General features: G+C 53.6%; 2 protein-coding genes across 7 annotated transcripts in view; one reads left to right on the forward strand and one right to left on the reverse strand.

The window, feature by feature from the left end:
* EXOC6B (exocyst complex component 6B) overlaps positions 1 to 4,030 on the reverse strand; it is a 306,176-nt gene extending 302,146 nt beyond the window's left edge. For 4 of the 5 annotated variants that reach the window (XM_054824526.1, XM_054824524.1, XM_054824525.1 and 1 more), the window contains exon 1: positions 3,794 to 4,030. In XM_054824526.1, coding sequence (XP_054680501.1) covers positions 3,794 to 3,906 — 113 coding nt within the window. In that variant the 5' untranslated portion in view covers positions 3,907 to 4,030. The remainder of the gene's footprint in view (positions 1 to 3,793) is intronic. The other variant, XM_054824522.1, reaches the window with a different exon arrangement.
* A 12,307-nt stretch (positions 4,031 to 16,337) lies between these two features.
* Positions 16,338 to 19,363, forward strand: SPR (sepiapterin reductase). 2 transcript variants are annotated; one of them, XM_054825549.1, is made up of 3 exons: positions 16,338 to 16,714; positions 17,571 to 17,861; positions 18,010 to 19,363. In XM_054825549.1, the coding sequence occupies exons 1-3, from the start codon at positions 16,378 to 16,380 to the stop codon at positions 18,198 to 18,200; spliced, it is 819 nt and encodes a 272-aa protein (XP_054681524.1). In that variant the 5' UTR covers positions 16,338 to 16,377; the 3' UTR covers positions 18,201 to 19,363. The 2 variants fall into 2 exon arrangements, with proteins under 2 accessions (XP_054681524.1, XP_054681525.1); XM_054825550.1 differs by having other exon boundaries at positions 16,338 to 16,576.
* The last annotated feature ends 6,417 nt before the right edge of the window (positions 19,364 to 25,780 follow it).

Genomic DNA, 25,780 nt, shown 5'->3' on the forward strand with positions numbered 1-25,780 from the left:
AGCAATTCAGATAATCACACAGACTCATCCTTAGATGATGGGGCTGAGCGCAGGGAAAAGTGGGTGAAGTTATACAGCCCACATTTATGGGGTGTCACACAGGATAATGGCAGTTTCTCCTGCCTTTATTCCGTACCAGTCTTGAGTCAATCATTTATAATCTAGGAGTACAGCACAAAACACAGGACATTTTGTACAAAAAGAGCTAGGGAGAAGTTAAAGGGAGAAAAACAAATCACAGAAGAAAGTAAGACAGCATCAGCTTTGCAATAAAGGAATCTCTACACATCAAAACTGAGATATTTCAAGACAAGCGCTCAGTAAATGCCTTATGAGCTTGCAGAGTGAGGGACGACCCTTTATGCAAAGAGTAACTTTGATTAGAAACCACAGAGGCATCCCTCCACGCATACAGTGACCACAGTTAGAATATTACGGTCCATCGCTAGCTTCCCGTCACTTAAAAAAAAAAAACACAAAAAAAAGCTGAAGTTGACAGAAAGCTCACCAAAGAGCGACAAACTTGATCGGTCAATTGAGCGTAACAAAAATTAGAGCACTTGGGTGTCACAGCTTAGCCAAGAGGTGGTTTTAAGCAAGAAAGAGTTTCTTTTCCTCTGGAAGGTTATCTGATCCTGCAGAATTAAGTGATTCTTAGAAACCTAGATACAGACAGGAGATCCAAAAATACTCTGCAAAATCAAGAAGCGTAACATGAGAGAAAAAAAAAGAACTAGAACAACAGAAGGAAGTAGAATTAGGAGCAATAGATATAATTATTAGAGGTTGAATAGCAGGAAAGACATCCTGAAGTGGATTATTTCGATTCCAGGAGCATCGCAGACACAAGGGGATCCCCACAAAGACTCACTGAACTCGCTCAGTGTCCTCCTTCAAATACAATGACATTCACTGTTAGAAGAGACCCCGATGGCATCAGAGCCACCAGCGTAGCAAGACGTGAGAGGGGCACAGCTCATCACACAGACCATGGCTGTTGCAACGCTTCCTCGCACGCCCTTGTCTCCCGTTTTATATTTAGAATGAAATCCCTCTCCTTGAGGAGGGGCAGGCTTTGTCCCACATCTGCACAGCGCCCAGCACAATGGAGTCCCGGCCCATGCCGCTGACTCCCAGAATCATCACAGCGAGAACAGAGCAGAAAAATAGGGCTGGAAGGGACTTCAAGAAGGCATCTCGTCCTTCCCCTGCCCCAGGGCAAGAATTACTACACTTGCTATTTTTCTAACCGAAAACGCTCTGCCTGATGGGTGGGACACAAACCCACCCAGACAGATGAATTAGTTGAACCTTAAATTTAACATCTTAACTCTTCTGTCACCCTTTGATAATAGCAATTCAGCCTTGAGCGCTATGCCAGGACAACACCGAGCGGCTGCGGTCAGAATATCTCGCTCTGCTGAGGCAGAAACTGATAAAAGCGCAGTTCTGCAAACAAGCCCCGGCCGGCAGCAGGAGCCCAGCAGCCCAGCCTAATTCTGAACTGCGCTTTGGGACTGCTGTTCCTAGAAGGGAAGCCAGCCTGCCTCCTGAAGACACATTTCTTCCATGATGCCTACAAGAAGTGAGTCACTTTTTTTTTTTTTTTTTTTTTAAAAGTTCCCATCATCTTCTTTTCCAGCCTCTCCAGCACATCATGTTTGCCCTGAGCTGGTCTACTTTCAACTCTAGAAATCCTTGGAGCAGGTATTGCTTATATCATTACTAATACTCCTGATGAAGTACCACTGTACTCCAAAAGTTAATGCCAGCAAAACACAAATCTTTCTTTGCCCCAGACACTTATTAGTGTTTCTTCTGTGGGTATGCAAAGACAGACATTAAGCCCAACTCCTCATCTAACCTTAATATTAAGAAACAAGATCAACTGCACTTAGTTCTATGAAATGGAAAAAAACCACCCACACTCTTCATTCTGGCAGTTCCCAGACATTCAAACCAGTTTTTTCAGTTTTGTTAATAAATCTAATTCTCAATATCTCCTACCACGCAGTTCACCTTTAAAGGCTTCACGGGGGGGAAAAAAGTCAAAAAAACTAAACAAATGGGCAACCCTATAGCAAGATAAATCCAGTGCCCTATTGCTCCATAAACAAAAAGCTTTCCCGTTTTAAGTTTGACTTGCAGTGATACTGCAGTATGGGCGCAAACAGCTGAAACCCATTTATTTTCAAAGACAGCCACCCGAGTCATTTAAAACCATGACTTTGTAAAACTTAAACGTTGAAAAGAAACGGAGAGCTTCTGTGGAGGCTCCAGTGCTGTTTATACCCAAACGCTCCCACCTGGTGCTGCGATTTCCAGTTCGGCAGCTCCTGGGCTGATGCAGAGCAGCTGAAAGAGGAAGGTGAAACCACCTGCACCGTCCTGCAAAAGGGCACCGTGTTCCTCTCGCCATGAAAAGCAAGAAAGCTTATCGCCAAATTTAAGTTCGCGATAATGCAACTATTTACGATGTGAAGCTGAGTATTTCTGGTAACACATCTCTATCTTTCCCCACCTCTCAGCCTGATCAGTTTGGTTACAATGAGCTATAAAAATCCTCTACCATCAACCTTCCAGAGGACAACACGCACGCTGGTGCTCACCATCCTGAGGAACGCATTTTAGTTTTGATACAAAGTTCTTTGGGGAACTTACATTTTACTTTAAGGGGGAGAAGCAAGGATGAGGTATCTCAGTTTGCCAAATCCATTACATGGCTTCTACCAGGACAGCGATGCTGTCTGGCTAGCAAGGACAGGTCTTAGATATGCATAATTTATCTAAAATATACTATTTTTTTAAAAAAATCAGGTGATTTCTCATGAGACACAGGCTTCGGCTAAATAGCCAGCTACCGCATCTTTCAGATTAACAACGCAGCAGAAGCCCCTGCTGCAAAACCCTAACCAGCATCACAAAGAAATACCTAAAAGGCTGAACCGCCAGACCCAGACTCGCAGAAAGGAGCAGAAGGAAAAGGAAAAGCGCACGGGCAGCGCTCCTGGGCGGGCAGCTCTATCCATCTGTGCTCCTCGGGCAGGAGGAGAGCTCAGCAGTTAACACAGATGAAGCGACGGGTTCTCCCAGCTGAAGGATACTGCAAGAACCACTGGGAAAAGATGCTTAATAGGAGAACAAAGGATCCATTAAGCAAACAGAGGCATTAACTCATATCATCGTCAGGATGGTAATTGTACCCATACCCACGGCTTCACAATTAGCCATGGTTTTTGCGAAATGGACACAAATCAACAAAAAGGGCAGGCGACGGTTTACAAGAATAACTTTGACAGATTCCCGGCTAAGGGCAGGAAAATGCCCTCCTTTCCCCTCTTTACGAGCTGCCCGGCGGGGGAAGGTGGCAGCGGGCACCCCGAGAGCTCCCGGAGGGGCTGTTGGGGTGCAGGGCCCAGCAGGGTTTGAGCCGAGGGGCAGGGAGCTGACACCGCAGGAGAAGCCGCCCCACGGCCCCAGCCCAGGCCGCGCAGCCGGCGCCGGGCACAGGCCGAGGCTCGTCCCTCACGGCGCCTCCACCGGCCGGGCAGCCCGGCCCGGCCCGATCCGGCGGGGAGCTCGCAGCCCCGCCGGGGAGCCAGGCAGGGGGAAGCGAGGGAGCTGCGGGCACTCCTCGGAAACAACCATTATAAAATAATAATTAGAATAATTAAAATTTCCTCATTTCTTCAGAGTTTCTGGAAAGGGGGGTGCCAAGGCGAAGCCTGCCCAAGCCCCGAGCCCCCCACCCAGGCTGGCCGCCCCGGTTCCCGCCGCCCCGCCCCGGCCGCACCTGAGCGTGGGGCCGATGCAGGCCGTGTCGGTGCTCTCGATCTCCCGCAGGATCCGCTCATGCTCCGCCGCCGTCTCCAGACTCTCCAGCTCCGCCATCTTCCCCCGCTCCATGGGGCTGCGCCGACCACACCTGCCCGACCCTCCCCGCCCCGGGCAGCACCAACGCCGGGGCCGCCCGCTCCGCTCTTCTCCTCCGCTCCGCTCCGTACGGCCCGGCCCCGCCACGCCCGGCACGCCGGGAAATGTAGTGCGGGCGGGGGGCGCCGCCGCGGCCTGCGCCGGCGCTGCGAGACGCCCGGCCGCCGAGGGGCGGGGAGGGTCCGGCGGTGGGGAGCGGCCCCCGGAGGTCGTGTCATCGGACGGGAGGGGAGGCAGCGGGGCGGGGGCGTCTGTCGTCCCTGCTGCCCGGAGGGGAGGTGACCGCCACGGCAGCGGCTGCCGACCTCCCCCCCCCCTCCGGGGGACACAGTCCCATGGCTTCGACACGTCCCTGAGGGGCACAGCCCCACGGCAGGATCCCCGTGTCTCTCTGCCATGAGGGGACACAGCCCCATGGCAGTGACACCCACCATGAGGAGGGACAGCCCCATGGCCGTGACACCCACCATGGGGGGCACAGCCCCATGGCAGGGACCCCATGTCCTCCACCCTGAGGGGACAGAGCCCCATGGCCGTGCCATCCACTTGAAGGGACACAGCCCCATGGCAGTGAGACCCACCATGAGGGGACACAGCCCCATGGCAGCAATATCCCCCATTGAGGGGACACTGTCCCATGGCAGTGACACTGCAGGAGGTCCCAGCAGGAAGGAACCTGTGTCACCACCCCAAGCAGAGGCATCCCCCTGCACCATGAGGGACGAATTTCTGCTCCTCCTGCCCCATCCTGTCCCTCAGCCCCATAAATGATGTCACCCCCACCCTGAAAAGGTGCCATTGCCTGTGGTCCCAAACAAAGCTCCCCGCCGACACAGAGCCACCTTTCAGCTTGATCCTAGAACGTCCCACCTGCTGCTGCTGCAGTGCATCCCCCCAGCTGCGCAACCCAAGAGGCATCTTCACCCAAGGACACGCCGGAGCTTCCTCCAGAAAACAGCGCCAGCCCCCAGAAACACCCTCAGATGTCAAGGTCTCCTTATTATTGTTATTGTGAAAATGATGCTCGAAGAATCCCGTTCCCAGCCACGCGTTATCGGTGTGGCGGAGCCGTCCTTGCATGGAGATCCCACGCTCTGCCAGAGGCATGGCAGGGAGGGCCACAGATGGTGGGATGAAGAGCAGGACCAAACCAGGCTATGCATGCCACCAAGGGTTTCTGCATTTGCTTTTGCTCTTTCATCTGCTGAGATATAAATAAACTACACTAGTTGTACGAGCACGCCTCTGGCTTCCCTCACCGCTGCTTGCTAAGGTTGAACGCTGCTGGTCTGAACATCCCAGTGTCATCACTTAATTAAATGAGAAGGGGATAAAATAACTTCCCAAAACGCAATGCATCATGACTGGAACAGTACAGGAGGGGCAAGGAGAGCCTGGCAAAATCTTCGTTAGTTCACGTGAAGTTCACCAGCTCTTGCACATCAAGCCTACGGTTGCCAAACACGGTGTCGCGCGAGACCAGATGGATGTCGCTTTGGATGTGTTAACACCAGCGAGGAAATCTGTCCTCCGACGGCAGTCACCATGGAGATCTGATAGAAGCTTTCCGAGGACCAAGAAGCAAAGAGACACGTCAACGGTGGAAGGAAAGCGGATAAAAATAGCAGGGCGATTTCTGAGCCCAGCAGCCTGGCGCTGCCTTCCCCCGGGGCTGGGTCGGGAGCTGTATTGGGGGGAAGCGCTGTGCATTTTGTGCCTGCCTCCGCCGGCTGCTCTGCAGGGGCCAGTGCTGCAGGCGAGCCGGCAAATCCGCAGCAGAAGGTTGGTGCTTCCAGCACCGCAGCGTACGAGGGCAATCCCCCATGGTAAAACACCGTGGTGGCTGCTGCAAGGAGCAGATCATTTGTGATTTAAACTGCTTTGGAATTCAGGCTGTTCAGATGAACTGCCTGTGGCAACGGGAAATACGTAACGCTGCTTGGTGTGTGATACATACTCAGCTCCAGTGTAAAATCTGTAGATACCATCGTCCATCGCTGTTAGCGGCTAAGAAGATTACTGTTTTCATTCAAATTAGCAGGGGCTTGTTGGGTACTGAGCCAATATTCCTGAAGTCAGTGGTGACTAGCACGTTGTCTTCACTGAGCTTTAGAAACAGGATTAAACACCAGCAAAGAGTGAGTGGCTGGCAACGATCCTTACTGGTTTTAGTTACAGGATGAGAATTGCTACGAATGACACTGATGCCAGGTTCGCTCCTGAATGCTCGGTTAGGCAACGGTATGATCACAAATAAGGCTCTTGGAAACGGGATCTAGCTTCCTCTGGTATGAGGACATTGCTTAATCCACTAGATTATGATACAAGGGGGTTAAGCATGGAGACGGGAACTAAGAAATCAAGTAGTCATCAAATTCTGATGTTGACTGAAGTTTTAGTCTCACTCTCGTGCAGCAACAGAAAGAATGAGGGCTGCTGTTTTCAACACCGCAACGTAGTGCTTCAGCAAGGAGACCAGCGCGTGGAGCATGGTGTGACTCAGCCAGCAAGACCACGTCCTGGAGAAAAGCAGAGCTTTAATCTCCACAGAGCAACGTGGGCAGATGCTACGAGGCACTGTAACAGTCTGTCTAAAAAGAAATGTTTGGGTTTGAATGGAATCAAAATAAATATTTCCTTTAAATATGTCCACCAAAACATCACATTTTTCTCATGGGGAGAAAAGCACCAAAAACCTTTCCATAGATTCATAAATATTCACATCAAATGGGGAGGGAGAGGGATATTGTTACCTCATAGGAGGAGCTTCTAAGGAGCGCCAACCATAGATTTTCCATGCGTCAAGTGGCTTCTAAAGCTATGGTGGGATCTGAGCATATTTTTAAGAGGAAAACTCAGTGCTGTTTGTGATGCCATAGAAAATCCCACCCGGCCTCTGACTTCACATTTCAACCGCAGATCTCTTTTCACCCTTGGCTGGTAGAGTTGCAAGTCTGCTGTTACCAAGTTTTTGGTGTTCACCTATGGTCCTGAGGTCTGCGATCAACCAACCTCTTCTTTGATCAGCTTAACAGAGTTCTTGGAGCCTTTCACTTGAAGGCACCTTTTCCAGTAATTTACTCATTTATGCTTTTTTATTTTTGCAAAACCTACACTATTTCAAGATTTTCCTTAGTCTGTGAGTGCCAGAAGGGGATAGAGCAGTGGCTGTAGTAACACGCACAAGGAGAATAGAATCCATCTGCTCCTCCTCAACGCTGTGTTGGTACCATCATGGGTACCATCAGCCAGTCCCATTGACAGCAGGCTCACGCCGAGGCTGATGTCCAGCTGATTACCCACCGTCACCTTCAATTCTTCTCAGGTCACTGCCGTCTGGGATGAAATTTTCCATCCGGTAAGAAAAGCTACATTCTTTGTCCCTAGACACATGGCATTTGGTCACCTTCGCATGAATATTCATTGCTTGCGTCTGGCTTACCGAGCAGTCTGGGACTTGCCCTTATTATTTGCTGCCACACAAACTTTGTACCATTTGAAAGCCTGTCCACAAGGAGTTTATTTATTCTTGCCAGTCACTGACACAAGCCTGCTGAATTTGTATTGTTCTAATTTATTAATCAAATCATCATGCAGTACCAACACAAATGCATCAAAGATGTCTGTTACCAGTTTATAATCTCATTGAGAAATTATATCAAGTTTGCCTGACAGATTCTGTTTCCCTTAAAACCGTGCTGGCTGACGTTAACTCTTCTATGTTCCCTTAATTTCCTACTAATGAAGTTCCATATAATTATTTTTTATGGGACTGACAGCCTGATGGAGCTTTAAAAACTCTCCCTTTTAATTACTGAGCTCTGATTAGTGTTTTCCAGTCCTCCAAAACTTCCCTAGTGTTCCAAAACTTCCTTAAAAATCAATGTAACAGGCCAGAAACCTTGAGCAGCCCTTACGTAGCCTTGTGTGCAGGTTACCTGGGGCTGCTGGTTCGACAGTCTGCCTCTGTCCGCAACTGCTCGGTCGCTCCGTCACTGCTGAAATGAAATGTCATCATCACTGCCTACAAATTACTGTGGCACCTGGGATCTTCCCAAATTCAGGACCGGTTGTAATTCTGCCATTTCACTGCAGTGATACCACCATCCGAATTTCTTTCTTTCTTTTTTTTTTTAACCTTAGCAATCTCTTTCTTATTGTGCTTGTTTCGGTTTTTCATTTTGTGCCGTTACTTTGCTGAACTGGTTTTTTTTTTTTTTTCAACATCTCCTGGCTTCTCTGCATCCTTACCCGCTCCCCGCTCTCGCTGCTGGCTTCTTCCCTTCCAGTTGCCTCCGTGCTCTTCTCACCGCACCTATATTCAAATAACGCCGGGCAGGCACGATGCCAAGCTACTCTCATATTTGGTCCCACCAGTGTTATCCAGGAAAACATTTCACTGCGAAATGAGGGGGCTAGCAAGCAGATCCAGGAATTAAAAGTAGAAAAAAGGAACAAACCAGGCCAGATGCTGTTGACCTGGAAGACCAGTCTCCCGCGGGGACCTGGGGGGCTTGTCCCCCCATCGTTAGACACTCAAATAATCTCAAGCAGCCTCTGTGGGCAGGTTTCTCTCTCTGGGGTGTGGGCTGGTGTCGTGAAGCCACTGTATTTGCCTCCGTGCTCTCCTCCTGCATCCCCAGCCTCTCCCCACCTCTCCTGCCTTCACCAAACCCCTTTGGCCATAACCCCGCTCTCAGCTGGGCTGGCCATCCTCATCGTTCGCTTCCTCCTACCGAATCCCTTGCAGCCGGACAAGGAAAGGCGCACGGTATTGCTAAAGCAACAGGAACGGTGCGGGTGCTGACTAAGCACACGAGTCAGCCGGTCCTGTTTGCTCTGGGGGTGCAGCAGCCCGGTTTCCTTCTTAAAGGCTGACCTTTAGCACCCTCCGCTTCAACCCCAGGGGAATAAATAAATCTCTGCTGCCCAGAGAGATGCCTGCATTTCATTTATCCCCCCTCCCTCAGCCACCGTCCGCATTTTTGCCACGCGGTGCCAACTGAAAGCACCCCTCGTGCACCCATGCAGTGCAATCCTGCCCTTTCTGGGGGGGAAGAGCTCGGGGCTTGGCTGCCCTTTCGCAGGGCGAAGGGGAAAGGGCTGCAGCTGGGATGGAGAACCAGAGGAAGCCAGGAGCCGCGGGGAGCCGGGCTGGCTGCGCTCCTGGTTGTATGGAGGGTGGGAGAAGCGCTGTCAGCAGCTGCCGCTTCTGAGAAGAGCCACAGCTCCCTCTGCACTGATTGCCACCGTCCCACACACTTTGATGCCACCCACAGCAGCGGCAGCCAGCCCGGCTTGCCGGAGGCTCGGTACGGTGATTCCACCGTGGTCGTGCTGCCCTCGGGCAGGTGCCCTCACCTAGACCTGGCTCCGCGTTGTTTATTGCCCCGGGTGCGTTCATCTGCACGTACCAATAGCCGCAAAATAATCCAGTCTTCCACAACGTATTTACGGAGGATAAATCCCCATTTTCCAGCCACTAGACTCTGTGCTTAAAACCCTGCTCTGCTTTACCTTTCAAGACTGAAATAAATGTTTAAGCCTCTCTAATATTACCATGCTGTTCCCTAAATCCCTGCTTGGGACATATCTTGGTGCTTCTAATCATGACTCTTGTTTTCTCGTGCATTTTATTATACCTTTTTTTCTCAATAGAGGAAATTAATAGCTGGGACAGACTGAAACAGTGGCGAGACAGACTTCAGCCCCAGAGTTCTGCCTTTCAACCTTTTTGGAGGATTTTTCAAATCTGAGTTTCTGGTTTAATTCAATATAGGGACAGGGATCTCTGGTGGCAATGCTGGGGTGAACATCTTTTGGCAAGCTGTACTGGGATTTTTAAAGTCCTGCCAAAATCGACATGGCGTAGCTTCATCTCGGCAGGATTTGAAGCCCGAAGAGGTGGATCCCCACTGAAGCTGCTCCTTAGCTCTGGAGTGTTTAGCTGAACCTGGGAAGCCCGTGCTGGCAGGGAGCAGCACAGTGAAGGAAACGGCTGGTCTCCCTGTCTTTGTTTAGAAGCAGAAGGACAAACACATTCACCCTTAGGCTTGAGGGCGCGTGATATATTTCTTTTCCACGTATGTCAGGAAGTGGTTAGCACCACTGTGAGCGTTGAGCTCTGCTCTCTGCCATGGCTCACCCATGACAGCAGCAGAAGGGATCGTCATTTATGAGTAGGAGGGAGACCCTACCTCCTAGTCCGTAACAAGGGGAGATTTCCTCTCTGCACACTCCCCTTCTCATCATGGATAGCTGCAGGAGCAAGGTTCCTGCTGTGCTCCTCAACCCATCCTCATTTTCCTCACTGGCATGAAACCCAGCCAAAGAGCAGCCCTGCTGCATGGAGCAAGCGATCTGCTGGCATCTGAGGTATCCTGTCCTTAGGAGGTCGCACAATTAGCTGCCGAACATGATGAGATCCCACAGCTGGGGTGGCCTTTGGGCTACTAAAAACAACAAGTAGAGCTCAGGAGTGAAACCACAGTCTTCCCTTCTGGCAGCCCGTGGGTAGTCATGGCAATGATGACTACAGCCAGGGCCACCTTGTAGGACTTTGAGCCCTGCCCTTCTTGGGTGGTAACGCCGAGCAGAAATACCCAGGGCTCTTCCCGAAAGCTATTGTTAACAGTCCTTTGCAGAAGCAATTTAGCACTTCCTCTCCAACACGTGTGAGCCCTGGCAGGGTTACGGCAGCTGCTGCTCAGGAGTACCAGCTCCACGGCTTCCCACCGCCTCTGCAGCCTGCGGGGTGGGTTTTCCCCCCTGGAAGCCCTCCTGCCTTCCCCTGGATTTGTGTGAGCTCCGTTATACCCGTCAGAAGCTGCTGAGAGCATTGCAAACACACACATGCAATAGCTCAGTGCCAACAGGATCCGTGCCACAACAAAAAAGTGGCTCAGGTGGCTTCTCGGGATAAAACCGATAGGTACAAGCTCAAACAATGGATAATTCAGGCAATTCTGATAATATACCAGTAGCTATTTAAAATCAGCACCACCAAGAGAAGTTTATTCCCCTGGCACGTCTCTGCTGGCTTGTAGCGGTGACTCTCGCTCTCCCGGCACTGCGCTGCCCAGGAGCGAAGCCCCCAGCCCCTCGCTGTCCTCCCGGGGTCCCCTCTCTCGGGGGTTACCCGCAGCTCCCTCCAGACTTTAAATGCCGCTGACACCTAGTGCTGGTTCTCTCAACTACAGCCTGAGCTGCAAGGGAAGCCCTCACGCTGGGGGATGAAGAGCTGGGGGTTTCACCGTGTGCCTGATTTCGTGATGCTCGCTCTTTGGATCCAGCTTCATCTGCCTCCTGCCTTGTGAAGGCAAAGAGGTCCAGCGTCCCCGCTGCACGCGGGGTGGGAGGGAAGTGGAGCATCTTCCGTCTTTTAAGAGAATGACCATTGCTCTCGCTGGTTCTGGTGCATCTCTTCATCTTCCCGACCAACATCCTGGAAAGAGTTCAAACCCTCCCGCTGCCCCAGGAGGGTCTGTGACAACCTGCTCGTCCTCCAACATCTACATGCTCACCCAGAGACGAGGTGATGTTCATATCGGTCAGGAGAAAAATCCTCCCTGGACCATGTGCCTTCCCCTCGGCGTTCACCCGATGCTGCTCAGGACAAGGCTTTCACTAATTAGCATAGTCACACCTCTACGACAGGTCACGCTCAAGGGCTTTCCCAGCTCTACCGCCTTCCCAGCCCAACTTACAGCACTTCTGAAAACCCAGTGATCTCCTTTCTGCCACGTACAGCCCTTCCCACTCTTCCTTATTCCACGATGAGATGCTTTTATATTGTATTTCTTGATGTACTATTCAAATCCCCAGCCAACAGCAACCATTTGTGTTTCAAAACGTGTTCTTTTTAGAGAGCTCCAGAGCAGCCCAAACAAAATGCACTGGTTCCTAGGAATTGCACTAAAATCGTATTCTGCTCCATGCAGAAAAAAAATTGTATTCTGTTCTTTTCCAGTATTAATCTAATTTTTGCAGCTGCCATTTCTGGAGTCCTTCTTCCATGGGAAAACTTTCTCTTTGTGAACTAACCCTGCAGTCGTGTGGCTGGTTTTGGATGGTGGATGAGGAGAGGGACTAGCAAGTTGCAAAAAACCCCACAAATATAAGAAGAAAGTCAGAAAAAATTAGATGTAGGAGAAAAAAGAAAAAAAAAAAAAGGAAATAAAAAGAAAAGGAAAGGAAAAAAGGCAGTATCTACATCCTGTACTGGATTTGTCCCTTGTCTAGATGTCCTGATGAGAAGTGGAGAAGTTCCCTGCCCTTACCTCAAACCATCTCCTTTTGTCCCGGAGCTGCTCTGCCAGCAGCACTTCCAGGGTGGTTGGGGGAAGGATAAGAAGAGTTCTGGTACCTTCCCAGCCTTGAACACATAAAACGTGAGACTGCAGCAGGCTCTGAAATCGCTGAGCAATGCTTAGTATTTAATATTCTCCAAGAAAAGTGAAATAGTCACTACCAGCATGATTGTGTCGAGTTAAAATCCAGTGGAAGAAGCAAGCTGCTGTCATGGGAGCCAGAGAGCATCTGGTGTAAGAACACAGAAACACCAGGAATGAAGTTTAACCTCTATAACTACGCAAGCAGAGTTCCTAACATCACGCTCACCCTCACCAAGACGCTTACGGAGGGTCTCCACCATGCACTGTGTCCACCAGGCGACAGAGGAATACGTCTTGGATACAGTCTTAGCAAATTTGGTCATAAATCAGGTTTTGCTGACAGATTTGCCAGAATCTTCTTGTTTTCATCTTCTTGTTTTCATCTTCTTGTTTTCATCTTCTTGTTTTCATCTTCTTGGTTTCATCTTCTTGGTTTCATCTTCTTGGTTTCCTCTTCTCTTGCTTTCAACTCAGAGCACGTCACCCCACAAAACACCCACTTGAGGTCAGGGGGTGCCCTTTGCAGCATAAAGTGACATTCGACAAATCCTCAAAACAACCAACTGAAAAAGCAGCCTAGGGAATGAAAACAAGAAGTGATCTGAGGGGATATTTCATAGCTCTCATGGGTCTTGAAAATTCCCTTCCCTACCTATTGTCTCAACCAGTCTTTATAGTACGAAAGCGTATTAGCTTTGTTACTGTATGTATTAGTTCACATTATACACTGTAATGTAATCAGGCAGTGGAATTGTACTGGAGACTTTGGTATTGTTCGTGCTTACGTAAAACTAAAGGACAGCCCAGCCCTGGAAAGAAGGACTTTGCTTCATGGAAGCCTGGGGCTGTCTGTGAAGGATAAAGGAAAAAGGAAAAAGGAAAAAGGATAAAGGATAAAGGATAAAGGACAAAGGAAAAAGGAAAAAGGATAAAGGATAAAGGATAAAGGATAAAGGATAAAGGATAAAGGACAAAGAATGCCCCAGGACAACCAAGATAACGGCAGCACCCCAGCCCCTCAGACACATCTCGGAAACCCTCCCAGCATCGTCTGGCATCACGGATCACTAACTCCAGCATGACTGATTCCAGGGACATCTGGATCAATAGACAAGCAGCAAGAATGCTGCAAAAATAGAGCTGCTTTGCCAAGTTTTGCTATGATTAATAATCGAGGTGGGGAGGGGTTGCTCTCTCGGGACGGGGAATGCCGATTATGTTATTGGCACTGATGAAGCAGGCAAAGAAGTCACAGATAACAAGTCCGCCCGCCCAAGGTCGAGGCAGACACCCACGGCAGCAAAACGCAGCGTCTGGCCTCAGTAAATGCTGTGTCTGAGCCAGAACAGCAGACACAGCGGCGGGACTTCCCCGAGGAACGGGCGGCGAGAGAAAACGTAATGAGCTTTTGTTTTTTCTGCAGACGGCTGTAGCTGTCAGGGCTCGAACACATCAGGAGGTTAGGTGGCTTCACAGGTCAGCACCGTGAGCTCGGGAAATCATTTTGCTGAGGCCGCAATGACAAGGAGCCGAAAAGATGCATCACATCATCCTCCATTTGCCTGAATTTGCACTGGGCACGGTGCGTCCTTGGCGCAAGGCCGTTCGTTTCCCGAGGAGCACAAAGGAGAGAATGAGACATCAGGAGGTATCTTATGGATTTATAATTTTTTCTGCTGCTCTACTCTCCAGTTCCAGCTCTGGGCTGATGTGGTCACCAGTCCTTCCCTCTGATTTTTTATTTTTAGTGAATATTATTAGCACAAGCAACTTCTATCAGCTAAAAAAACCTGCTTCCCAGACCTTCACTCCTACTTCTACACCCTTCCGTGTAGCCTGGTAACAGGTCAGACAGAAGAAATGGTCTGCTGGGAGGAAAGTCCAGCGAAATGACGGTCCTTTCCAGCTGGCCTGGTTCTGCTTTGAGCACAGGTACATGGGACAAGATGCTGTGCCAGGCTGGGAACTGGGGCAAGAAGCATGATGGATGCAGGAGATCGGAGCTGCCAAAATGGGAAGGGGGGAACTGGCAGTCACTAAAGCAAGTTCTGCTATCGAGAAGCTACTTGTGAAAAAAATACACGTTTGCTGTCTTATTTTTTTGCTGATGATCTTAATTTTACTGAATGTGTAAGATTTGCTTTAGCAAAACAAATATCACTCTTGGGTTTTTGCCATACCATGAATTTTTAATGCTTTATTAGAACGTTGGAGGGTTTCAGCCCAGGCTGCGGCTGCTTAATAGAGTGAAACTCCACTTGTTACCTGCTCACGCACCGCGGGGGCCATCTGTCCTCAGGATTTAACAGCTGGGAAACCAAGCCCAGCTGCCAGCTAATTCCACACAAACCAGGTACCCTTTGCAAAAACCCTCTTTGAAAGTTGCCTGCACGTTCTTGCACAAAGATAGTTATTTTTAAAAAAGAGGGTTTAGGACTCTTTGGGATCAGCTAGTGCTTTCACTACCTAATAAACAACCGGAGCTAAGTGCCAAAAATAGTGATCGCAGCGGAAAAAGGTGTGCAAAGGCTTTGTTAGCGTGCGGTCCAAGTTGCAGCAGTGGCAGCCAGCGAAGTGCCAAGGCTGGGGAGATGCTGGGGCTGGGGGGGGGACTGGCACTGTTTAACTGGCATCGGCATTGTTTAACTGGGACCAGCGCTGTTTAACTGGGACCAGGGCTGTTTAACACTTTTGTCGGCGACACGGACAGAGGGATCAAGTGCACCCTCAGCAAGTTTGCCGATGACATCAAGCTGTGTGGTGCAGTTGACACGCTGGAGGGAAGGGATGCCATCCAGAGCGACCCGGACAGGCTGGAGAGGTGGGACCATGCAAACCAAATGAAGTTCAACAAGGCCAAGGGCAAGGTCCTGCAGCTGGGTTGGGGCAATCCCAAGCACAACTACAGGCTGGGCGGGGAACGGATTGAGGAGAAGGACTTGGGGGTGTTGGGGGATGAGAAGCTCAACATGACCCAACAATGTGCGCTTGCAGCCCAGAAAGCCACCCGTGTCCTGGGCTGCGTGTCCAGCAGCGTGACCAGCAGGTCGAGGGAGGGGATTCTGCCCCTCTGCTCCGCTCTGGGGAGACCCCCCTGCAGTGCTGCGTCCAGCTCTGGGGTCCCCGGGACAAGAAGGACATGGAGCTGTTGGAGCCAGTCCAGAGGAGGCCGCGGAGATGATCCCAGGGCTGGAGCATCTCTGCTATGGAGACAGGCTGAGAGAGTTGGGCTTGTTCAGCCTGGAGAAGAGAAGGCTGCGGGGAGACCTTAGAGCCCCTTCCAGTCCCTGCAGGGGCTCCAGGAAAGCTGGAGAGGGGCTGGTGACAAGGGCAGGGAGGGACAGGCCAAGGGGAATGGCCTGAAGCTGCAGGAGGGCAGATGGAGATGAGATGTGAGGCAGAAATCCTTCCCTGTGAGGGTGCTGAGGCCCTGGCCCAGGGTGCCCAGAGAAGCTGTGGCTGCCCCTGGCTCCCTGGCAGTGTTCAAGGCCAGGTTGGATGGGGCTTTGGGCAACCTGGGCTAGTGGAGGGTGTCCCTGCCCATGGCAGGGGTGGCACTGGATGGGCTGCGAGGTCCCTCCCCACCCAAACCAGGCTGGGATTCTGTGATGATTCTATAATTTACATCCACACTGGGAAAAAAAGTATATTAAAAAAAAGTATTAAAAAACGTATGGAAAAATGCATTAAAAAAAATGTACTGGAGAAAAACCCAAGTGCAGCTGGGCTTCGGCCAGGGAGGGCTGGGTGCTCCCCGGGGCCCCAGCCCCATCGCCAGCCCCGGCCCCGTCCCGCCCGCTGCTCCCCGCACACAGACACCGGCCCGGGCCGAGCGGCCCCCGCGGAGCGGCGGGAGGGAGGTGGCTCCGCTCTGGCCACGCCCACGCAGCGCGCGTCAGCGGGCCGAGCCGACGGCGGCGGCCAATCGGGGGCTGGCGGCGGTGTCGGCGCGTTCGGAGCGGCCATTCACAAAGCGGCGGCGGCGGGGGGATGAATGGGGCGGGTCACGTGGTGAGGCGGGTTCTCCCGTGCTCTTCCGCTCGGGGCCGGGATGGAGCCGGGACCGGGACCGGGACCGGGGCGCTGGGGCGCGACCGTCTGCGTGCTGACCGGCGCCTCCCGGGGCTTCGGGCGCAGCCTGGCGCGGCTGCTGGCTCCGCGGCTCGGCGAGGGCTCGGTGCTGCTGCTGCTGGCGCGTTCGGCGGCTCCGCTGGCCGAGCTGGCGGCCGAGCTGCGGGGCGGCGGCTCCGGTACCGGCCCCGGGCTGCGGGTGGAGTGCGTGGCCGCCGACCTGGGCTGCGAGCAGGGGCTGCGGCGGGCGGCCGCTGCTGTGCGGGAGGTGCTGCCCGCCGGCCCGCCCGGCCGCCTCCTCCTCGTCAACAACGCCGGTAACAGCGATGTGTGTCCCGGCTCCCCCCCCGGCCCGGGCTCGTTGCCCTCCTCCTCCCGGGGCAGCGGGGCTCAGTCCCGCCGAGCCATCCCCTGGTTGTGCAGCGGCTGAGCCGAGGCTTGATCGGTGCCGGGAAATAACCGAACGGAGTGAATAACCGAGGGAGCAGCAGGGGTTTCGCCCTGTCTGGATATTATCATTTTAGTAATGAGGTTGGGGAGCAGACCCGGCACGGCTCGCTGCTGGGACCGCGGCGCTTTTGCTCCTCGTGAGGTTTTTCCCGGTTACCGGAGGTGCGAGGCCAGCCAGCCACCCTCCTGCAGCCCTGCGCCCTCCGACCGCTCTGCTCCCTCAGGACGAGCCTTCAGAACTTCTAGCGCTGCTTTGTCGGCGCATCGGTTGCAATCTTTAATGTCTCTTTTCTTTAGTGCTTTTTTTTTTTTTTTCCCCCTAAATAAGACCGGATGCTCCAGTAGGTACTAGGCGCTACAGCGGTGGTGCCTGGGCACTTTTACTGACTTGGGTCCCAAAGAGGGACGTGCAGGAGAGCGCGTGGTGGCCCGTGGGGACGTTGTGCTTCAGGCTGGAGGCTGGGAGCTGTTTGTTTTGGCTCAGGGTTGCCAACGCAGGTCTGTGTCCCACGTCACGGCTGTTGGTTCAGCGGGTGACCCAAAAGCAATGAGCAGAGCCGGGCTGCGCTGAGCTCCTCGCTCTGCTGTAAGACCCTGCTAGAGATTAGGCCAGCGAAGCTGCTCGCTTTTGCCTGTAGGAGTGTTGCATGTGGCAGTGTAGGAGCAAAAGGCATCTGCTGTGTTGTTGAATCCATCTTTAACTCCTTTGTCCTTCCTTCCTAGGCTCCCTGGGAGACATCTCCAAATCCTTCCTCGATCTCACCGACCCAGATGAGATCAACAGCTACTTTGCCTTCAACGTCACCTCGGCGCTTTGCCTCACCTCCACCGCCCTGCAAGCCTTCGGGAAGCATCCCGGCTCGAGCAGGACGGTGGTGAACATCTCCTCGCTCTGTGCCGTGAAGCCCTTCAAGAACTGGGCACTGTACTGCAGTGGGAAAGCTTCCCGGGACATGATGTTCCAGGTGCTGGCGCTCGAGGAACCTGATGTCCGCGTGCTCAACTACGCCCCGGGTGAGGAGGGGAGCTCACTAATTGCCGTAAATTTTCTCCTGGCTTTGTGGATAAAAGGTTCTTGCAGCTGAGCCAGGTGCAGAGGGAAATTGAGCCCCAGATTTTGCTTTCTGCTTATGTGATTTCTTTTTGGTTGCTCTTTCTCCAGGTCCTCTGGATACGGACATGCAGCTCTTGGCCCGGACTAAGACTGGAGACCCTGAGATGCGTCAGTATTTCCAAAGCCTGCAGGAGAGCGGACAGCTGATAGACTGCACCGTGTCAGCCCAGAAGCTGGTGAATCTCCTGGAGGAGGACACCTTCCGCTCCGGCGCCCACGTGGATTTCTACGACATCTGAGTTACTCTTTCCTCCTCCTTTGCCTTCCTGCTTTGTTCTCTGCTGAGCTGCGTCTTGGGTGCCTCCAGTGTCTTTGGTGACCGTGTTTGAGTCCTGAGTGCTGTGCAGCTTTCAAGAGGAGACCTCTGGGTGACTTTTAAATACTCCTAGTGCCTCGACAGGGAGGGGGGGAAGTTATTGCTTTGCCGCGCTGTAGCTGTTGAGCCCTCCTGGGCACCCGCCGGCGGGAGCGGGGATTTCTCAGCTGCTGGGGACGGGGGAGCAGAGGTGGCTTTTCCAAGGAAATGAGCACGGAATTCTTAAAGCTCCCCTGCGCAGGAGTGTGTGTGTGAGCCAAGGAGGTACCGAGGCACACAAGGCCGGGTCAGAAAGCCACCCCAGAAGGTGTCAAAGAAGCCAATGGTAGGGTTAGAGCTGAGTGTCCCCGTGTCTGACCCCTTTGCCCCGCAGGAGCTGTGTGCTCAGCACCTGAGCAAGTCACCAAAGGGCAAAAGAGCCATTCCGGGGACCAGAGGTGGTGGCTGTCACCCCAGAGCCCTGACTCTCCGTCCCTCATCTCACCGGTGGCTTTTTCAGACTCTCCTGCAATTCTGGGATCATCTGTGTGAGTTTTGTGCCTTAAGATGTGGAGCAAAGCCTGTTCCTTTTTTTTTTTTTTTTTTGCACAAAAGCAATAAATCGCCAGGAGGGGGAGCTGGCCACGGCGGAGATGTGAATATTTGGGTGCCTGGCTGGGGTCACCAGCTTACGCAAACCTGTGCACGAGCGCAGCGTGGGTTAGAGCACATCGGAGACGCAGCCCTGAGTTCATGCCCTGCTCCTGTTTGCAGGTTCTGGGCCCAAGCCTGGATCTGGGGCTTCAGCCCCTCCCGGGTTGTTCTTTTAATTATTTGTTTAAGGTGTTTATCCTTATTTTTTCATCAAGTTCCAAGAGGCACAGGCCCTTATAGACTTGTCGTTCTAGAAAGCAGCTGATGCGCAGTGTGTGTTGATGCAGGAGAGCCGCTTTGAAGCGCAGTGGCATCCCCTGCGTGCCCTGGAAGTGCCCAGCGTCCCTGTGTGCTCAGTGACAGCAGCCTTCCTGCAGTCCTCTATCTCACCCCTGTATTTCAAATTTTGTCCCCCTCGATCTACAATCATTAAAAATTTCATGTCTGGTCTGGGACTTCTGCTGCATCTTTAAAAGTGGATAAATTTTTGGGAGGGGGGGAGGAGAGAGCCTGGGCTAAGCGCTGTCTTCATCCAACAAGATACCATGCGTGCCCTCCCGGAGTCCTGTTCTTCCATCTCGGAGTGATTTCATTAATTCTGTGTTAACTTAATCCTGTCAAGCCCAAAAAAAACCCTTTCTAGCTAGCTCTAGCAAGTCTGCTCTTTGGTTTCCTCTTCCCTCTATGCCTGTGAAACTCATGATGAGCAAAACTCCCTGTGCTGCTCCCTGCACTGGCAATGGGGGTGTTTTTCTGGGGTTTAACACCTGATGGGGTTGGAAGTCGTCTGTGAAACCTGGACAGACCTGCCGCGGCTAAAAATCCCCCATCTCCTCACGTGGTAGCCGTAAGGGTTTGTCCCATCCCCTCTTGGGTAGAAATCCTCTTTTGGGATCCGGATCTTTGCAAAAAAAAAAATAATCCCAGTGCTGAGAGCTGGGGGTGCCAAGTCCTGCCCTTACAGGGTCTTGGGCTGTCAGGGGCTGGGCTGAACATAGGTAAGCCCCCCCAAAGGGCTCAAGGAGCCCCAAATTGCAGGAAAAGCTGGACTGATAATGGGGGACAGGGCTGCCCTGGGCACGGGGACCACTTGGTACTAGCTGGGTGGGAGATGCAGACAGGCTCTTTGGGATAAGATATGTTGAGCTGGGATAGCCAAGAGGAAGGTTAATTTGTGGACTGTGAGGTCTGATCACCCTCCAGTGGTTGGGGATGTATCAGCAGCTCTGTGGGACTTCTGGGAGCATCTGTGCGAGGGGTTGTGGCATCACAGAGGCACCACGTGAAAGCAGGCACTTCTCCAACCCAAACCTCTCCCCCAGAGAGAATATCTAGGCTGGGAATGCTGACTTTACATAGTGAGGTGCTAATGTCCTGCTGCACACAACATTAACGAATCACTAATGAAACACTGGATTTGATTCATAGAATGGTGTGGGTGGAAGGGACCTCCCAGCCCATCCAGTGCCACCCCTGCCATGGGCAGGGACACCCTCCACTAGCCCAGGTTGCCCAAAGCCCCATCCAGCCTGGCCTTGAACACTGCCAGGGAGCCAGGGGCAGCCACAGCTTCTCTGGGCACCCTGTGCCAGGGCCTCAGCACCCTCACAGGGAAGAATTTCTGCCTCACATCTCATCTCCATCTCCCCTCCTGCAGCTTCAGGCCATTCCCCTTGGCCTGTCACTCCCTGCCCTTGTCACCAGCCCCTCTCCAGCTTTCCTGGAGCCCCTGCAGGGACTGGAAGGGGCTCTAAGGTCTCCCCAGAGCCTTCTCTTCTCCAGGCTGAACAACCCCAACTCTCTCAGCCTGTCTCCATAGCAGAGATGCTCCAGCCCTGGGATCATCTCCGTGGCCTCCTCTGAACCTCGTCTCACAGGTCCATGTTTGTCTTGTGCTGGGCCCTGGGTCACTTTTTGCTCCCTTTAAACTCTCCCCTGGTGCCCAGGAGCAGCAGGATCAAAAATCAGTCTTGGTGTCCCTGTTCCCTCAACCAGGAAACTCTACATCTGCAGATCCTACGGCTGTGGCGGTGTGCTGTGGGTCACGCTGCTGAATTTTGCTGGTGAAGCAACCACGTGCTTTAAGTTCAGTGGAGTAAGTTTGTCTTCAGTGCAGCTCATCACTTGACTGTGCTCCAAGCTGTAGCCTGGCTGTTTTATTTGCAGGGGTTTCATCCCCTTGGACTCACTGTGTGCGTGTTTAAGTGTTTGGCATCGCTCTGTAACCCCCCAAGAACACGCTGAGCTTGTGACTCCCACCCCACAGCTCTGCCCATGGAGAAATGCCAGTGATGATTCCAGGGCATCCCTTGGGTACCAGCATCCCCTGGGTACCAGCATCCCCTGGGTACCAGCACCCCCCAGGTACCAGCATCCCCTGGGTACCAGCATCCCCCAGGTACCAGCATCCCCTGGGTACCAGCATCCCCCGGGTACCAGCATCCCCTGGGTACCAGCATCCCCCAGGTACCAGCATCCCCTGGGTACCAGCATCCTCAGCCCAGGGAGCGGGCCCAGTTCCTGTGCTCTGTGGGTCCAGCTGACATCTGTGCACCCATGGGTGCTGTGAGATGCAATGGCAAAAGGATGTAACATTTTTTTTTTTTTCCCTTCCCTTTTCTGACATTTTCTGTGACCAGCTGAGGGCGTGCCGAGACCGGATAACGGCCAGCAGCCGGCGCAGGGTCCGCAGGGTGAGACAGCATCGGTGCCTCTGGACCAGCGACGGGCTGTTGGCTGCGGAGGGAGCGGGATGGAAGCTCAGGCTGCCCTCCTGCCTCTGCACCGTCTCGTCACAGGACCCAACGATGTCTGATATTTTTTTTTTTTTCAGGCTCCATGTCCAGAGTCTCAGTTAAGGAGAAAAAGGGGTATTTAAAAAAAAAAAAAAAAAAGTTTTTGAGCTCTCCTAATTTCGGAGACGGGAGCTCACAGCTCCCCTGGCAAAGTGTATCTGATGGGGCTGCCATGCCCGGCCCTGTGGGGAGCCCCAATATTTGGGCAGTGTTCTCCCATGGGCTGAGGGTGAACCCCGCGGTGGAAGGAGTTACCCCGAAAGGAGCCGTCACCTCCTGCATCCCAGCCAGGAGCCACAGGCTCTGTCTCCCCACCAGCCCCCTGCCAGCCTGCCTTTCCATCCTGCCTCATGCAGCAAAATACCAGTCAGGGTGGTTTACCCCTTTCCTCCCTTTTCTCCCTTTTTTTCCTTTTTTTTTTTTTCCCTTTTCTTTTTTCTTTCCCATCCCATCCGCAGAGCAAAGTTCCGGGGTCACGGCAGCCCCGGGAAGGGCTGTGCAGTCCTGCTCTCCCAGAGCGTGGCTGCAAGGGCTCCCGTGGGACAGCCCATTCCTCTACGCCCCCCCCCTTGCTCTCAGCTCACGTACTTCCAAGAAAAGCAGTTTCCTCACTGCTGGGAGGGGGGCAAGGCAGCAGGACAGACGCGCTGCCAGTGCTGAGCCCTTCCTGACTGCAGCGATTTCGGTAACGGATGGATGTTGGTGAAGGTGTGATGTCTCCTTGAGCCCTGGTAAACAGGGGAGAGACAAAGCCGGAGCGCGAGCTGTGCGGATGCCTCCCCATGTGAGATCCCTGTTAAAGCATGACAGAAAACCCCTGACACGGCCTTGATAGCAGTTTGGGGTGTAAAGGGACGCGTGTGTGCGATGCTCAGGGGTGACACTGCCCGAGCAACTGGCCCCAGGTCCCCAGGGGACCCTCCCCAGCCCCCTCCCCATGCCGGGGAGACACTGTGCCCTTTGTGCCCGCGGTGAAATGCAGGGAACTGCGTTATGAAAGGAGTCAAAGTTACTGCTGGGGTTTTGTTTCCACATGTGTGACCGGGTCCCTGGAACAGTGGTGCGGGTGAGCCTCCTAAATCCCTCCCAAAGCCTCCCAAATTAAAACCGGTGTGCACCCAACGACCTCCCAAATCTCGGCCGCTGCCCTGGGCTGCCCCCGGCTCAGCGTGGCAATCGGCTGCAGCCAGGTTCCTCTGCCCCTTATTAAAAGTTTCTCAGCAGAGGGGAGAAGAAGACCTTTATTTTCCCATCCGGTGGCCAGAAATGCTGAGTACGGGCCTTTCACCCAGGACGCCGAGTGCCCAGTGAGCTCCTCGCTCGCAAACAAGCAGCCGTCTCCGGCCACGAGGCCAAAGGTAAATGGGCTGCTCCTCCGGCAAAGGTGTTCCCAGAGCGGGAAAAGGTCTGGTGGTGCCCACGCTTCCCACCCAGGGACCCCCATCCTGCATGGAGAGACCCTTGAGATGCTCACAGAGACATGAAGTTAATATGGGAATGCCTGGGATATTAAATCCGTGCTTTGGGTGTCTCCAAGACACATGACCAGCCATCCCAAAGCCTCCCACCTCTCTGTGCGACAAGTCAGGAGCTTTGCAGGATCTTCTCAGGGCTGTGGCTGGGATTTGGTGGATGTTCACCCAGCCCCAGAGGGTTAGAACAACAAACATCTTTCTGCTGAGCTGGCATGTTTCTCACCGACACTTCTCCCAGAGACTGAACGCTTACTCGCGCATCCTCCTCCCTGTAACTCTTCACACTCCTCGCTTTCAGCCTGCTGCCCTGTTTTTATTCTTCTCCCCTCTATGCTGTCCCCTGGTTTTGGTGGCCTTCGCATTAAGCAAGGAGAAGAACCAACTCCAGGCTGGCCATGTTCCCTGGAGCAGCCATTTAATGTGTAACGAGGGGCCCGTTGGTCCAGCAAGGAGAGATGACAGATTAACCCAGTTTAGAGCCAAAGAGCAGTGGGTTTGCTGGTAAACTGTCCTGTTCCTGCGAGCTTCAAATGCCTTTAATGAGTTATTATTTAGTTTGCTATGGAGGTTAATGGAGGGACATTGCAGAAATGATCTGTGATTAATTAAACCGTCTTTATCTGGCGCGGGCAGAGTGACTGGACTTGCTGGGCTGGGTGCTAAGCTGGGACCAGTGCCGGATCGCCGGCTTCGGCATCGCTCCCGGCGCTGCCCGGCACCCACTGAGTTCACCAGCGATCGCACCGGGCCCTGCAGACCAACGGCCACCTCCACCCCGCTGGGAAAGAGCTGCCAGAAATAGGAGGTTTTCCCTGGTGTTTTATGCACCACCCCAAAGCCAGATTTTTGTCCCGTTTGCCGCCGGTGCGCGTGGGAAGCAGCTGGGTGCATTGCAAGCCTCCTTCCCTGAATACTGAGCGCCGAGGCAGAGGCAGGCTGTGGCCGAGCTGCTCCCGTGGCTCCCCTGGGATTTGGGGACACCAGCAGGTCCCGACACCGGGTGCTCCCTGTCCCCTTCAGCAGAGCTGTCGGGCCAGATCAGCGCATCCATCCTCCTCCTCTGCAGCCCATCCTGCCCCACCTCTGCTGCCCATCAGCCTCCACCCAGCCTTGAAACCCTCAGCACCGAATAATCCCAGTGGATCCCGGTCCTTCCCGTTAGGATGCTGGGGGACACTGGCAGATGTTCAGCACCGGGGTTTAGACCAGAAAGGACAAGCACGTCATGCTGCACCCATCGCTCACAGCACCCCATCCCATGTAGGATCCCGTGGGAAACCCAGAGCGGCTCCTTCCTTGGGGATCTCACATCACCCAGCCGGCAGCGTGACCTCACCCTGCCCACGCCACCGCCGGCGAAGCTGCCGCCGAGGCACCGCGGCGAGGCCGGGAGCCGCATTCACATTCCTGCCGCGAGCACACTTGTCAGCCGAGCTGTCAGCCGCTCCTGTAATAGGGCCACGGCGGTCACTCGTGTTGGGAGTAAACACAGCCGAATCTGAGAAAACAAGAGCAGAGCCGAGCCCGGGTGCTTCCAGCAAGGCTGGAAAGTATCAGACACTTGGGAGGCGGCGGGGGATGCCCAGAGCCCCCCCCCACCTCCCCATCACCCCCTGCTGTGAACCCCAAAAAGCCCCTGGGAAGGATGCTCTGCAGCGGTGCCCGGCATGGCAGGAGCGCGGGGATGCGGTGGGCTGCTCCCGGAAGGAAACACTGGGGACCTGGGATTAAAAAAATAGATTTGGTGGCATCGGAGCTGGCACATGGGATACAGATGGGGACAGCCCTGGCCTCGAGCTGCTTGGGGACACAAGGCGGTGGAGCCACAGGTTGGAGATTTCTAGCAGAAACCCACCCCCAGCTTTGGCTGGAGGAAAAGCACTTTTTTCTTTTTTTTTTTTTAAACTAAAAAAAATGGCATTTTGCACAAGCCAGAGCTGCCCTGTGTCTGGGGGAGCCCATTTGGAGAGAGGGTCCAGCCTCCTTGCCACCCTCCGGCCAGCATCCCCCCGGGGTGCCCTTCGTCCTCGGGCACCTCCTGCCACCTCCACCGTGTCACCCGCGCTGGACGGGGACACCTCGGCTGGGTGGGACGGATCCAGGCCCCGCACTGGCCCCTGATGCACAGCACGGGGAGGATCTAGGGTATTTGTGTGGGGCCGGGGGGCTCATCGGGGCTGCAGCAAGGAGGAGGAGCAGCCCCGAGAGTAATTAGCGCTGGCTTATTCGCTTTACACTGTTCCTCCAGCTCCTAAACCCTGCCCGCAACAAAGAGCCGGCCGGCCTGAAAAGCCAAGGATGTAGGACAAAGAAGGGGCCGGGAGCGGCGCGGGGCGGCCGAGGGTGGGTGCAGCTTCGGGGCTGAGCAGGATGCGGACCCCGCTGCACCGCCAGATGCCCGGCCGGGCGGCGATGCCCTCGATCGAGCTGCGTGCTCCATCCCTAACTTCAAATTCGGGGGATGCTCCGTTCCCCCCTCCAGCCCAGCAGCTTCCCGGTGCCCGGCGTGGTTTCTTCACATCCAGAAACCCTAAAAAGCCAAAACCACCACGAAATATTTTCTCCCAGCGGGGAGGGGAGCGGGCGGCTATTATCCTCAT

Source organism: Grus americana, chromosome 4, assembly GCF_028858705.1.
Source record: "Grus americana isolate bGruAme1 chromosome 4, bGruAme1.mat, whole genome shotgun sequence".
Classification (NCBI taxonomy): domain Eukaryota; kingdom Metazoa; phylum Chordata; class Aves; order Gruiformes; family Gruidae; genus Grus; species Grus americana.